The sequence below is a fragment of the Conger conger genome, chromosome 2 (assembly GCF_963514075.1).
Source record: "Conger conger chromosome 2, fConCon1.1, whole genome shotgun sequence".
Lineage (NCBI taxonomy): Eukaryota > Metazoa > Chordata > Actinopteri > Anguilliformes > Congridae > Conger > Conger conger.
Genome location: NC_083761.1, coordinates 46,361,058 through 46,377,572, shown reverse-complemented (window position 1 = coordinate 46,377,572; position 16,515 = coordinate 46,361,058). Strand labels below are relative to the sequence as shown.

At 44.8% G+C, this 16,515-nt stretch overlaps 1 protein-coding gene across 1 annotated transcript in view; it reads right to left on the bottom strand.

Annotated features, from left to right (window-relative positions):
• LOC133122322 (rho-related GTP-binding protein RhoN-like) overlaps nt 1–16,102 on the bottom strand; it is a 34,386-nt gene extending 18,284 nt beyond the window's left edge. The window contains exons 1-2 of the mRNA XM_061232252.1: nt 15,766–16,102; nt 14,648–14,735 (exon numbers count right to left, since the gene is read on the bottom strand). Of these exons, the coding sequence (XP_061088236.1) occupies nt 14,648–14,735; nt 15,766–15,867 (190 nt within the window). The 5' untranslated portion in view covers nt 15,868–16,102. The remainder of the gene's footprint in view (nt 1–14,647; nt 14,736–15,765) is intronic.
• Between the last annotated feature and the right edge of the window lie 413 nt (nt 16,103–16,515).

Below are 16,515 nucleotides of genomic sequence, written 5' to 3'. Positions count from 1 at the left end.
AGGTGTTTGGATTGACAGCTAGGTCATTGTCGATTCAAATAATCTCTTCCTCAGAAGACCATTCCTTTCTATCTGTGCTTCTGATCTGCGGGTGGCATTTCCATTTCACCAAAAAATATGTTCCCCACCACCTACCCTGAGAGAAATACCCATCCAAAACTTTTCAAGGTGATGAATTTAAATTGAAGGCACAACAGTACTTCCCGCGCTTCAAGGTTACTGGAATAACTGCATGAAAAAGCTATCAAGCCCATAATGGTGAATTTATGGCTTTATTATAGTGCAGACAGAATTTTGAGTGGCAAAGTAATGGTTTGTGGTCAAGCGCTGGGTGCAATGTTGATGGTGAGAAATGCATCATTTCAGTAGATTGTCACTCTACCACTCAGTCTGACTGTGGTCTGTCTGCATTAACTTTGTAAGAACAGAATATGCATTTTAGTGTGAGGAACTGGAGTCTTAGCACTTAATTCAGACTCTTATCAGCAGCAAGCTATTCGCACACCATGCTATGAAAAAGCATGATGCGATAAACTTACGCCAGATGGAAGCTAAGACGTCTTTAGGATACTTAGGTTTAAAAATGTGTGAAGGCAGAAGGGGGTTGTGGGCAATTTAAAATTGTTTTGTTTGGCCCCCAGGGAAGGAATAATCTGCTTATCCAATTAGAATTAGTAACAATTTTTAAATGAACCCAGAACAAAGGGTCAGATTTGCAGTGCTTTGAGAAAAATGGCTTGATTAATTTCAGTAGTTACAGTAGTGATTCGGGGACTTGTACGGCAGAACTCTGTTCCGTTTGGGTTTCATCCAGAAACAGAGAAAAGCTGCCTATTCACTTTTTACCAGTCAAAGTGTCTTAATGAAACAGAAGAACAGAAAACGGTCTCGGCTGACGCCCCTGAATGGGGGCTGGCTAATGTGTAAAGATGGCAGGGAATCAGCATAAACACACAGCCCAATTAAATCAAGCATGCGCCTCGTTCGCCCCGTCCCCAGCCGAATGTATATTTATGTTTTCCCTTTTTTTCAGGGCTTGTTTTATTTCACGCTCCGCTGTTTCCCGCCCCCCGAAGAGGAGCAGAAACTTCGAGCCGCGTCGACCGTATCGTAGCAACCTGGACGACGCAGAGGGGCTTTTCTTTGTGCGGTCCTGAATGGGGGTAAAGTGATGGGGGAGAGGGAATAAGGAAGCTAGGAAGCGCGGTGGGGAAAAAGCCTTGGCCGTACAATGGGAATGAGGGATGAGGTGACCAAGAGGAGGTGAGAGGGAATGGATGGTGGAGGGGGGTGCTTTCTTACTTCAAGTGCCCAAGGCTTTCACTGGAAGCCAGGCTAAACTGTCCCACTCTCTCCTGAATCAGTGGCGTGGCTTGCAGCTCTTTTCTTCGTTTGCAGCTTGGGTTTTATATAACCCGTTCCATCTGACACTTCAATAGAATTCAACAAACAGGAAAAAACTCGATATTCCTTCAAAGGAAAGTGACTTGCAGCATGGTAATGTTTCCCAAATATGAGAAAATAGCAAAGGGGTGCTTAAGTCGGTGTATGTGCCGGGAGAGGGGCAGAGCTCCCCTTAATCAGCACTTCCCATTGTCTCTGACAGGAGGCTGAACTGTCGCGTTCCCTCCAGAACCGCTGGTGCGCCTTGTTGTTTGGGTTTGTTCCCTGGATCTCAACTTCGTTAACCCCACCAACCTTGAGGAAATGTCAGCCGGGCGAACACAAAAGATGCTGGAAAGAACTCCCTTTCAAGTGTTTATAATGAGAAATATCGGCCTGGCGCTGAAAGCGCCTGTTTAAACTTTCCAAGCTCCATTCTCTCTTTGTTGCCAAAAAACCTTGTGTTGGTTTTATATATATAACTCATTCCATCTGAGGCTTCACTAGAACTCAGCACACAGAAAAAACTTGATACACTTTAAAAGAGAAAGTGACTTCCGAGAAAATAGGCACTGTTTCTGTTGAAATGACAGGCTGACGCCACGCTTGGTACCACTCAGAAGGCCCTGGGCCTCGTGACCCAAACAGCCCTATCGATAATAAGCTAATACACGTCGCTCTACTCCTGCTGGGTTATCAATAGCAGATGGCCAAGCGGCCCTGCTGAAGAAGAGCCCATTAACCCCCATTAGGAGCGACAGTTAGGCGTTTATTGATCCCGGTCTCTCTCTCTTTTTTACAATCTTGAGTGATGGAGACACTCGAGGCGCGGCCTGTCCAGTCAGCTCACGGGGCGCATTCGAGGGCAGTCGACACCTCCCCCATTTCACATCGGGATTCAATGCGAGCCGCGGCCGCCTGACCGCGTTGTGGCTGTGGATGAGCCACGGAATTGTGGCTTCGCCCCACCGGGGACGTGAGGTCTGCGTCTGACTCTTCTGCGCTGTCATTCCACCTGAGTATCTGACACCGATGTTCGATCTGTTTTTTTGACGTCTCTCTCTCTCATCCTCGCTCTCTCCCTCTCTTTACCCTCTCTCCCCATATCTCACTCGCCCTCTCCCCTCGTTCTCTTTCCTATCAGTCTACAATTGATTACCGACTTCCTGTAGTTTGATGGTTTCTGGAGCTCTGTTAAAGTCTGATATGAAAGTTTACAAAAGCTATACTTTGAAAAAAAGGAGCCTCTGAGTTTTATATTCTACACCGACCTTGTGAAAGAGGGAATTGAGATTCTGATCAAACTTTCTTTCCAGTGCATCCGGACAACACATTTTTTTATATCAAAACTCATTACTGGCCAAACTGAATCTGAACCACAGATTTAATACCAAATAAAGACTGCAGAAACGTGTTTTACATGTAATCAGTGTAAACTTGTAAGAGTTACCAAACAATGTACCAAGTTCCACTTGTTTGCCAGGAACAATTGAATGTACCTAAATGCAAATGTGTTATAACAACAATGACTAAAAGTAGCAGAACAAGATATTCCTGTGTTCTTCCGGCAGGACAAATCACGTGACATGTTAGCGCTCCAGTTCTCTGCCCTACAGGTGAGGGACGCGAACCTGGAGATTGCTGAACACCTGTGTTTCCGGGGGCTAATGGCGGCCTCGTGACCTTCTTCTGAACTCGCGTCCCCCCCGGAGATGACTGTGAAAGCACCACTGGACTGTAGCCGTTCTCACGCCTTGCTACAGGGCTGGAGTACACCCTTGCAATACCTTATAAAACGTCTTAGTAAACAAACAGCTTGTGCTGAATTTTGATGTTGGCGCAATTGATGAGGATTACAATAATATCCCGGCAGACAACTCAGTCACAGTCACTGCGTTGGATATTCAGGTGTACAGCTGGACTGTTAATACTTTGGTGAACTAATTAATCAGGGGTCGGCAGCCATTTTGAGCTCCCCGTCTGTGATTGAATCAATCATGCATTACGGGATACTCATTATGTAGACGCTGTCTAGCACAGACAATCTGGTCTCAGACAGTAAGAGAAGACGCAGAGCTCATAAACGGGCAGGCAAAATGTCAGCCACGGAAAATATCTTGAGAAAATATGTCGAACCTTAATTCTTACAGGGAACCCGCCACTCCACACATAATCCCTGTGATAAATTTCTGTTATGCTTCTGAGCAGGAAAAGAACGATTCCATTAATCTGGGATTTCCCTTTCCCCAGGAACGCGATCAACGTTTGATCGGATTAGAATTTGCCTTCAAAAACCCAGGTTGTAAGTCTGTTCCCTTTCACTCGAGGAATTTGTAAGAAATGCGGAAGGAGATAGGAACGCAGAAGGTGAGAGACAAAGGGCCTGGCTTCAGAGGCTGTGGTCTAATTCTCAGATCAACGAGATGTGATTAACATACTGTAATGGATTCTCCCTTTAACAGTCAAAGCTTTCTCAAACTGCATTCAAATCCTCTTTCCTTTTTACCCATAAAGTGGCATGCATGAAATCGTTTTACCCTCTTTTTATATGTTTCTCCATTTCTTATGCTGGAAATAAAACAATGAGGGAATTCTGTTTTTGGCATTGTAATAATCGTATAAAGGCCTGTGACAGCCCTCTCTGGCATATGATTGATATTCGGGGCACGCCGTGGGCTGGATGCAGCGAAGGGGTGCTGAAGTAAGGATATGTGGTGGTACGGGGAGAGGGGCAGAGCTCCCCATTATCAGCACTTCTCCCCTCTGAGGCGAAGCTGCCCCGGCGGTGCTGCATTGCAGGCGCAACTTCTTTTCCGGAAAGTTCTATGCGAGGCAGTAGCTCCCTGCCAAGGCGCGGGTCTGGGACGCTCACTCGAGACGTCAGGAACCGCCGTGATTAATGACAGGACGGCCAGACTGGCACCTGCAGGTTCCCTTTGCAGCTGGTTTTTCCTGTTGTGCGGATGCACTGTGTTCTGTCAGAGTCGCCTGTCTGTCTTTTTAATACGAGAGGCCGTTATGTCCCCTTCTCCAGCTGAATCGACACAACAAAATGTCCAGTGTTAATTCAACTCTGACAGAGGACATGAGTCCAATAGGGACCGTATACTCTGTAAAAGTTGAGTTAACACTGAACATTTTACTGTGATTTGATCTTAGGTTTGCAGCTCTTAATCCCAGGCTCTCTGCAGACCTGGGTCAAATACGTCATTGCTTTGGATTCAAATACATCTCTATGCTTTACTGAGCCTGTCTGGTGTATTAGAACCTATGAAATACTCTCAGAAAATGCAACCCCCACTTTCTGGTCCTCTTAGTTGGCTCAATTCCACCAGGCAAGATCAATCAAGCACAGAAATATATTTGGAAGAAACAGCAGAGGGAAAGCACTTCAGAAAACAATTTGTTTTTACTCTTACCAACTCTAAGTGTACATGTTGATTTTAGCAGGTCTCGAAACCCTGTTCTGCCATCTTCCCTACACTTCCATACACTATAACAAATTGATATATACCAGCAGACACATCAGCTCAAATTTCTCAGGATTCTGTCCTTTGCCTACTGAAAATATCAAGGGGCGAGGTTCTCCTCATCTGCCCTTTGAGTCGTTAGAGTCGCCATGGTTACAAGCTACCGTTTATTTGTTATTGACGCGTTTTAGACAGATAGCGACAGATAAGGTGAGCACAAGCTATTTATAAACTAATCCCCCCAATTTCATATCTATCACATCTTTGCCGAGCACTAAGGGGGATCCCTGACAGACCGCTGAAAGAGCTCCTTGGCAAAAATCCGCTTTGTGTCATTTTCTACAGCGCATCAGTTCACTCAGATAAATGGGAATCAACAGAACAAAGCTTTGTGTTTTACAGAAGCTTTGAAAGTCCTCTGCTTCTGAATGAGCTTTATGGACCATAGGCTACTTTCTATAAGAGAGTATGCATAATAACAATATAAAGCCTTCACATGTGGATGTGGTTCATAACACTTTCATATGAATAACATTAGCATTAATAAACTAAATATATCAACTGCCATAGACTGTCCTGTAGGTGTACTATGACATCACCATTCATAAATTACATTCCCGCTCCCTTGACTAACCAAAGAAACATTTTATGTTATAATCTTACTGATGCCAAACATAATGGTGAAATTTTCCACATGTGAAAAGAAAATAGGTCACACGAAGAAATGCAAATTCCACATTTTCACATTTCAGTAACTTTCTCAAATGTGAACTACAATTTTCATGTGAAATTTGGAAACAAAACAGGTGACTTGAAATAGCCTAGGTTACCTTTATCCGCTAAAGTGTGATCATTTTTATAGCCCACATGTGTACTCTTCACATGTTGGATGTTCACATGTGGCTTTTGAACGCGTTCAAAAAGATTTTTTCATAACAGCAGTGCTAAATTAACTGTAGCCAAATATTTCACTGATACAGTATAATTGATCCTTTTGGACAGTACAAATATTTACTATACATTTGTAACTACCTTGCATATGTGCTCACATAAATATATTTCATTGAAATATATTTGAAGTATATTCCATTTCCATAAGCGTATAATGACCAGCATTTGTTATGTTGGGTTTTTGAAGGAAAGCAAATCGTTTAGAAATGGAAAAAATCAGGGAACACCAGTAGGTTCTTTGTGAAAGGCGCTTGCGGTACCAACAGTCCTTCTTCCCCACAGAGAAGGGAACTATGGGGAGGAGACGGTGAGGTCACCATTTGGCAGGCGGGTCCTGCATAATGAATGAGGGGGAGCATCTGGCCCGGTAGATTGTGACAGGACCGGGGCCTAGACATCAGGACGCAAGCCTTCCCCTGGTACTCAGTGTCCCTCTCCTCCGGCTCCCGGGGTTGGGTTTCGGCTCGAGACCTCGGTCCGAAACAAGGGCCGTTTGTGAGACACGGGGTGGAGGGGGAGCATTGATTTTGGCCGCGCCTCTTGTCTCGGGGTGAGCTTGGCTCCAAGGGTGGCGCAACGTGAAGGGAGAGGACAGGCATCTGCCGGTCTCCTCCACTTACCCTCCAGAGGGTGCACTTTAAAATGCTTTTATCTCTGGACTCCAGCCAAACGTGCCCCCATCCCACCCCCCCCGCACACAGCACTACCACACCCTCCCGTCCCCCTCAGCACATCAGCCGCCCCGAAGAGGAGAACCAGAAATGGATCCAGGAGCCACTTACCGAGAGCATCTCGGCGCTGCTTTTAAAGCAAGAAGAAGTAATACGCCATGCGGTTCATGGACGGCCTCATGAATAAGTGATGTGGAGAGCAAGGCTGGGACGGAGATGAGAGGCGGCCCTGGAGGACGCTTTGATTGCACCCCGGTAGCCGGGCTGGGTATCGCCAGGGCCGCTCCGTCTGCACGCGGGCTCAAATCGCAGGAGCGTGAGCGCTGAGATCGGACCGGCTGCCAAGCCGTTTCATGCAGGAAGTTTGGCCCGGGGGCAGAAGCACCACCCAGAGTTCCTGGTTTGCGATGACTGATGCCCCAGTCTGAGAGCTGGTTCTGCAGGCCCGGGCCAAGTTAAACTGTTACGCTCTTTGTTTTGGGCCGATTATGTATCGCCCGTATTTGGAAGCCAGAGGTGTGGCGTGGGAACAGCAACAAGACTTCACAGAGAAATGTGTTTATCAAAAGGTGAGGATTACATCATTTCACAACCCGAGTGAGTGACTCCATATATAGACCTAAAAGCTTCCTGTAGTCAATATAATCTACCTGATTAGCTGTCACGGGGATACACCCTTTTGAAAGCTTACTGCAAATGTTTCCCTGCATCCGGCTCAATGGCTTATGCCAGGTTTTCATTTTATAAGATCATCATGATCAGATAGAAACGTGAGCTTTATTCACAATGAAACATTAGCAAGCCACTCCAAAGTCTAGATTTATATAGTCCAGCATATGTAGGGCAGTCTTCAATCTGCTTTCTAGGTCAAGACTCCATTACATTTAACCATGAAGCTCTCCTCTGTGGAAACGTACACGCTGTGGATTCTCACTCGGATTGACAGCCAGGTTTAACTCAATAGATCTCCCCATAGTTTGGTCACAAGACTCCATATCAATTATCCAGTGAGCTGACTACAGAGGTTCTACGGTTTCTTTTTCTGAGTGACACTAAGCCCACTTGCACGTGTACCAGCCCTGATGTATCATTTCCATGAAGGGGGGGGAGAAGATTCAGGAATAGTGGGAGGGATGCTTATTGCTGCTTTGAAATATTATTTCCAGGCTCAAACCACCTCCTCCACCATCTAATCAATCCCAGTAATTTCTCAGCCACCCCCCCCCCCCCCCCAGCTGAGAAAACAGTCCCAGCTGCTGGGTTCCCCGGGCTCTTTGTGTGTCCCCTCACACTCCTCCCCCTCTCCTCCCTCCGCTCTCTCCCTCCTTTCCCCCCTTTTCTGGTCAGCTGAGACACCAATGGAGGGGTCAGTGGGTCGGGGCTGTTGGGATTCCCATGGAAGGTAATGTATTTACAAGGCGAGGAGGACTGTCTCTCTGTTCAATTCAGGTCTGTGTGCTCCCAGAAACCAAGCGTGTCTCAGGCACAGAGAACAATGCCACCGCATTGGATCTCCCCCGACTCCCTAATAGGCCTGTGCGAGTATTCTCCTAAACAAAGCCACTGTTCTAAATGCCCAAACTAAAGACTGACTCCTTGGCCTGGGATTAAAGGAACCTTCATCACAGAGCAGCCTCTGATGGGATGCTAGTCTGTTGTTAATATTTGTCCCAGTCGAGCAACATTCTAAATAAACCACCCAATATAAAATCCGGATATGTTTAATCTCACCAGATGTACTGAGGAAGATTGCAGATTGTATGGGAAGATATTTGTAACAAAAAGAGACCTTGAATAAAGCAATATAGCACACTGTCATATATATAAATTATGACTTGGAGTAATTACTGGGTGATGAGTGATAGAGTGAATAAACTCTGTATATTATAAACTGAGGTATATTAGGGTCAATACCCCTAACGTCTGGTTTGCAATCAGTCGGATTGGTTAATGGCACTGTAGAGATTGGGGTGCAGGCCAAGCGTCACAAAGCCCATTAAACCTAAATAGTAAATGGAAGTGGCTGTCATTTCCATAAACAGCTCTATCTGTATGTAGAAAGAGAACTGGCTATATGGGGCATCGTGAACATGAATGTAACCAGAAGATTAGGCGTCTGCCGTATCTGTGTCAAGGCACTGGTGAAGTTTTTTGTTTATTCTCCCACCTATAAGATAGTAACTTTGTTTAAAAATATAAAACAATATGTATTATATATGAAGTATATTATTAGCATATAGGATTAAATATATTAAGTTAACATATTTTTTCTAGAACATATTTCCTATGTAAAATAGTGATACAAACTTTTACAAAAGTGGCAATAGTGAAATATTTTGGCCTGAACCTTAGTTAGTCTGTCAGTCTGTCTGTATAGATAAGGAGACATCCGTTTCCCCTCACTGCCATCCATCTGAGTGTAATGAACGGATACATACTATTCAGAACATGAACTGATGACGCACGCTGAGTCTCACATGACTATCAGGGGAAAGGAAATACGGTCCGGTGACAAGGGTATGATGAGAAATCAGCGAGAGAAATCTACAGACATCCAAAAGCGTTCATATGACTGGAATACAGGCGCTTCTACGGGAAGGGCAGAGCAGAAGAGACGGCGCTGGTGTTCTGGTAATCTGATGTCACGCTCATTAGAGGAATCAGAAGAGGTGTGTGCAATTCATGACCTTGCGGAGGGGAGTGGGTGGGGGGCCTCGGTTGTTAACCCGCTGGTGGCTGAACGACGAGGAGGGACCTGGCTGTTAATTATAGTGTGTCTTCCTGTCGGCACAGACCCCCGTAACCTTCCCGCTGTCTGCGGCACCGGGTCCCCAACTCCCGACCGTCAGCCATCGGTTTGACTAATGAGACATCTGGAGTGAGGAGCCAGCGCCCTCCGCTATTACGGATACGCCATGCCGGGAGCGGCGGCCGAGGGCACATTCAGTGGATGGATGAAAGAGAGAGCGCTCTGGGGGGGAGGGAAAGGAGAGGGCCAGGGGTCATGGTGTATTTTAATGATAACCTATCTTTAGCACAACAGAGACATAACATAACTATACGGCCAAGAAACAGCTGAGCAGCCAATTGTTCAAATACTTTTTGGTCCCCACTTTAACCTCATATTCATTGTTCTGTTTAAAATTTGTTTAAACGTGTGGTGGAGTACAAAACTACAAAAATTGTGTCACTGTCCAAATACTTATGGACTGCACTGTATGTACTTGAGAGATCTCGCAGGTCATGACTTTTCCAGAAACGACAAATCGACTCTGAATTAACCCAAGGCATAGGAACAGACACAAATCAAACAGGAATAGGAACAGACACAAATCAAACAGAGGAATAAGAACAGACGCAAATCAAACAGGAATAGGAACAGACACAAATCAGAGGAATAAAAACAGACACAAATCAGAGGAATAAGAACAGATGCAAATCAGAGAAATAGGAACAGACTCAAATTAAACAGGAATAAGAACAGACACAAATCAAACAGAGGAATAAGAACAGACACAAATCAAACAGAAGAACAGGAACAGACACAAATCAAACAGAGGAACAGGAACAGTCACAAATCAAACAGGAATAGGAACAGACACAATCAAACAGGAATAGGAACAGACACACGAGACTCTCCAGCTCAAGCCTTCCACCTCACAGTCCCTCTGTTAACGGGAGTATCCTTACATCTCTGCATGGAGTCAGGGAGGTCATTAAAGCGTGGGATTGGAAGAGCCCCAGAATGCCCCACAGCCCTGGGTTAAAGTGGTTTCCCAGAGCCTAGCCATAACCGGCCCCAGCCCTGTAGGTCACTCTGCAGTTTCCCCACTGGGCCACGCTACCATGTCCCCTGAGCCAGGAGCTCCACTATCTGCCAACGCAGCCATCCCTCATCCGCTATCGAGGGAGACGGAAGCGAGCAGGGTCACTCTCCCACTGAGCCTCGCAGCACAGAAACAGGAGCTTGTGCTTCTGTGTAGCATACCACCGCTAATGCACCAGAGATAAGGGCAACCCTCGAAACATTCCTCAGTTCAGAGGTGAGGAAATAAATACAGTAAAGAAAACAACATACAGACACAGACATACAGGGCAGCCTGTAGCCTAGTGGCTAAGGTACATGACTGAGACCTGGAAGGTTGGTGGTTCAAGCCCCGCTGTAGCCACGATAAGATCCGCAAGCAGTTGGGCCCTTGAGCAAGTCCCTTAACCCCACAGTGCTCCAGAGGGGAGTGTCCCCTGCTTAGTCTAATCAACTGTAAGTCTCTTTGCATAAAAGCGTCAACTAAGTAACAAATTATTATTATTATTATTAACACAAATCCAGAATGACTCCAAAACCACCAGGCTGACCGTATTCACAAACGCTGTCAACTGATTCACTGACCAATTGACTTGGAGATGGTATCAGTTCTAATAGCGCACTTCAAAGGTGACTGGTTTCACAGTGACAACTGTAAACACCCCCAGGCCTGATACCCGAGGACAAAATGTGAGCCGTAATTGGCAGTCGCATGGCAGAGACACCAGCGAGAGCACAGGATTTTCAAATTCTTAATGCTTCAACGGGCACGGCACCTCAAGGGGAATGCGAGCCGCAGGTGCCTGCGCTGACGGCTTTGTCCTTGTATTATTGGTCATCACAATGTTCCTTCACAGAACATCTCCAGAGTGAACTTTCTGAGCGCAAATTACTCTGAAAAGATGTGTTTATCTCACACGGCGCAGCTATTCACAGAGGAGCGATGACACAAAAGCATGAAAATGCATTGATGAAAACGTTGGGACGAACAAACAGACAATCAGCGCGCGGTAAGTACTTATTAAGAGCCTGTTCCCCCAAATCAGCGCCGGGAATCTGGCTGCCGGCACAGTGTGAGATCCACTTTCATCTACCTGACATCCTGAAAGGCCCACACTAGGAGGTTCTCTGTTTGCATTTCATCTTTGAGCTGTTTACTGCAACAGTCCTATTATAACTGAAGCTAAACAGCTGAAGTGACAGACGCCGGATATGGAACATGTTCGCTTTTCCATTGAAAAAAGCATCGAATGTATAACCCAAATGTCTGCGGTGGTAAACAATGGTCTTAATGAGATAAGGGCTTGCTTGACAAAACAACCCGACACTAGGAACATATGATAGGTATGCAAACCATGCTGAAGACGCAGCCTTGTGTTTGTCGCAACTTGTCAGAATTTTTATAATCCAATTTAACACGTATGCATATTAGGTAAAAGCTTACAGCAAATTTGGAAGAACAATATTTCTTCTTTAATTTTCTTGTAGGTAGCTCAACTGGAGGTGAAAGCAAACAATGCAGAGGCAAAGACTATTTTAAGATATTTGAAAATGAATTGAGAAAATGCAATATTTGGACTGTCGGAGTGGACATCTCGCTAAGGCAGCGCATGAGAAGGAAAAGGTTCTGTGCTTTGACAAGCCTTTTTCCCACGGCAAAACAGCTCTCATGGGAACAGCAGAAGGAGCTGATTTACTTTGAGCATCACTGTGTCTGTTAGACATATACACAGACTGACTGGCTATAACTGTGCCCCCAAAAGCACCAACTGCTCTTTCTGATTGGCCCACGCGAGCAATGAATGTCAATGTCAGTGTTAATATGTCCAATCCCTGCTTGAAGGGACAGAACGGAAACTGCCACAAGCTATCTTGGGAAAAACCCACAGTGTTTTTCTCTCCTTGTCATTCTTATCATTTTCATTTCTTCATCACATTCTCAACAGATGCATATGCATACACACACGTGCACACACACACACACATGCACACTCACACGCTTCCCTGTTGCCATCCACCCCTCAATCAATAAAAGTGATTAATGGAATGAACCTCTTGTCACCATGCTAAACAATGGGCCCTGTAACCTTTTCAATGCTAATCGTCTTGGGGACCAAATGGCAGGCACAGGTGTGAACTGGCACTCCCGGGCTACTGCTTCCCTTTGTCTGTAAATCAAATGAACCTCAAAGGACAATGAGGCAGACGAGTTAAAGTTTACTAACAGTGTAGCTTAATTGGCCTTTGTTTGTTGGTCTTCGTTAATTAGCTCATTATATGTTCAGGGTGAACTCATGCCCATGGTAATATTCTACAGCAAAGTGTTTACATGCAATTAGCACACTGGACTGTCTGTCCTCGAAGGGCTGCGGAGTGGAGAGGAAGATTGAGACGCAAAGTGCGATGTGTCGCCGCTCAGAGCGGCTTTTAGGATGGTTGAGCGCGGTGTCAGTTAGCTCAGCTTTATAACCGACGATCACCGGGTCCGTAGACCCTGGAGCTGTGGGTTTGGGCGGTGGAGGAAGCTGCGAATTCAAATGTTTCCAAAGCAATTAGCACTGTCGGGCTACTGCCGTGGCAGCTGGAGAGGGGAGTGGGGAAATCGCATGGCCTCTGGCTAAACTGCTGCCAGTGCTCACAAGAGACTGGGAAAGAGGGAGAGAGGGAAAGAGGGAGAGAATGAGAAAGAGGGAGAGAGTGAGAAAGATGGAGAGAGGGAGAGAATGAGAAAGAGGGAAAGGGGGAGAGACTAAGAAGGATGCAGAAGGGAAGAGCAAAAAGAAAGTGCAGGTCTTATTTGTGTGTTTCGCAAGTTTAACTGTGTGGGCTATGTGCGTCTGGATACCTGTGTATGTGCATATGTTTGACATCTGTGAATGTGTGTGGGCTCCTTTAAAAGGCTTAGAGCAGATTACCCAAAAAACTATATTTTTGTGAAAAAACACATAGTCAGTTTTGAGCCCTAGGCTGATAGAATGACATCATTTTGAAGTGTGGGGGAGGAAGTAATCTTGCTAAACAAAAGCTAATCACTGGCTTGTTATTGGGGTTTGTTAGTAATGAGCAAATGAGCAGCACTGTCAGGCTATCTGTCCCCCCAAAGTATTCAAAGCAATCCAAGTTCTGAATTTTACAGTGCTCACTTTCAGTAGCCAGGAAATTAATGACACGAAACTGGGAGGTTTGCTTTCAGGGTCACCAAGCAATTTGTCACATTTAAAGGCCACTAGAACCCTAAAAGACAGCACAGTGAGAAAAATGCAAGTTCTACAATTGGATGTTTTTTATCGACAAAACCCATTTTATGAGGACTCGCTCTATTACCCTCCACTCCAATAAGGCCAAAATAAATGTTTGCGCTCTAAAATGACAAGGACGTCAACTTCCAAACTTTCCGTTATTATAGACTATCAATAGTGCCATCTCAAAGAGGACGCAGCCTAAGATAGAAACTGAAGATACAATCTAGGGGAAGGTACCATGCACTAAAAGGACCTGCCCTGTATTATCTTTCTTCTCAACCCCTATCTGTCCTTAGTACAATCAAGCATGCCATCCCCTGATAGAGCAGCAATGGGTCAACTAATTGCTCCCTGCCTTACACCTTCCAAACAAGTCTAGTGTCTGGTTATTCAAACAGTTTCTATCTAGTTAGTAGGAAAAACAGGGACGGTAACATTCAAGATGGAAGTTATTCAGCACAGAAGCTGAGGCCACTGTATAATGTAAAGAAAGTGAGGTCGCTTCCCCATGATACGCAAGGACTGATTTAGTCATTCTGGCCCAGGCCCCTTTGCAGTTGCCCAAGCTCCAGAGCCTGGGAACGTCCACACACTGCGCAATGAGGAATGCAAACAAAGGCAGCCGTTGGGAATGACTGGCACTGAGGTTTTCAGCAAAAATAACAACCATAAGGCTACTGCCCGAAGCAAAACGTCAGCCCCACTTACAAGTCTGTTCTGAAGTGGGCAAGGCCAACACGACTGTGGCTAAAGGAGGAAGTATATTCATAAAGGCTGTCTATTCCATCAAGGTTACTTAAGAAAAGCCAAATGCAAATCCATTGTACACAAGATACAGATTTAAACTGTAACTATACATAATCCATACAAATGCATGGCTGCACCTCTCTCTTTTAAATAGTGCTCAGTTTAGCCTTATATCTAACAATCCACTTGAAAATACATTCATGCTTTTGATCTGTGCGACGCATCAACCTTCTCACACAGACATGCTGGGACATTACCATCTGTTCTACTTGATTATTCCTAGGTGTGCGCATGTTTTGACATCAGTGTCTATTATACTGCATTCACAGGTATACCATTGACAGGAACCGCTTAATGAGGAAATAGAGGATTCCTTACCTGATGTGTCCCACATGTTCAGTTCAATCCGCTGTTTATCGATCTCAAAACTAGCTGTGTAGTTCTCGAAGACCGTGGGAACATAATTCTGAAAGGAGATAAAAAAGAGCCATCTGCTTATTCGAAAAATATAAATGGCCTACAAATGTCTTGTAGCAAACATGTTAGGCTGATGTACAATTCATGATACAATACTTTTAGCTGAAAAATATCGCTAAATAAACGTTTCTTCATGAGGTTATTTAAAATAACATTTATGTAGCCTTCGTGTTTTGGAAGAATACATTGTTGATTTATTTATTGCGAAGTGACGTTATTTGGGCCACGAGTAGTAAAGACGGACTTTATTTCAACAAGGAAATGATTTGTTGCGCTGGTATTTTCATGACCTTTACCTGCATCAGTAATTCCCCTGTCTTACTTCCAAAATTGATTCGTATTAGGAGGCAGAAGAGGGAGGCGATTCAAGGTAAGATATTATTTGAGATTTCAGGCCTACTAGCAAATTTAGGATTGGTGTTCTAAATAAAACGGTGGATAAAACGGAGTGAGAGTACCCCGGTTAATTTGCAATAATTTAAGTATACTCATAGTCATTGTGGCAATGTATTTGTTTCCGGAATGACAGAATCTACTAACTTGAATAAGTAATTAATGAATGAGAGCCATTTAATGAAAATGGTTGGTGGATTAAAAATCATGTACATGAACAGGTAGGGTGCATATCGTCTTCACTTAAAGCGTGTCTGCGGTGTGTAGAAGGCTACTGCGCAGAATGCCCCATTCAGCCTTGTAAAATATAGACGCACTCACGCACTAGTAAAAATATTCAGCGAAGAATATATGCGCCGGCAAACTTCAGACAAGCTTGTTATTGAGAAGCAAGACGGCCGACCAACAAAAAAAGTGTAGGGTTGTTATTTATGGTCATTCTCACTCCAAGCTTCAGCACACATCGACTTCGAAACTTGCGGCATTCACATAGAAAATCTGTGAAAGTAGACCATTCTTAACTTGACAGTTGTATGATCACTTATATATGCCTATACCATTGTTAATATAATAATATAAATTAATACCATTGTGACTTATAAATCATCCAGGTCGCAGCAATTTACCTCTGGATATGAATCCTTCGCAAATACGTGTAACAGTGCTGTTTTGCCACACTGCGTGTCTCCGACCACCACGATCTTGCAGCGGCTGCCTTTACTCTCCATAGTGCTCCGTCAGTGTCTCGTCTTAACCTGACACGGTGTCTTCATTTACACTCCAACGGGGATGAGGTACAAATGAAATGTAGAATCCCAAAAACCGGCGCAGCTGTCTTTCTCTCTCTTCTCTGTACCACTTTATTTCCCCTTCTCTCTACCCCTCGCTTTCCCTGTTCCCGGTTGTCCACCCCAGTCTCCGGTTCCCACGGTGACACTATGCACTGAGCGCCTGCATCATCGAGTCCTGTGCGTACTGCTTGATTTTCTGCAAACTCAAGTTTTTTTTTTCTCTTTTGGCCCCGCCCAGCAGTCACTACCGCCCAATGAAAAGGCTTCTCTGTGCTGCTCTTTCATTTATCTATTTATGTATGTGCATACGCATGTTTATACACGACACACAAATGCTAAGTTTGGAAGGCATTAATGAACACTTCGCTGCTTGTAATCTATAGGTCGTCGGACGCAAATAATTAATTTCGAGTTAACAACTTTTACAGACAAGAAGTAGGCTATGACAAAGGAAAACCAATTGCATTAGCCTAGTTGTGGTCGTTATAGCAGTCGGTAGTTATTAACAATGTTCTTGCACGGGTCGATAAACATGCTACAATGAGACAATGGTTTTTCTTGGTGATTTCTTATACGCACATCTTT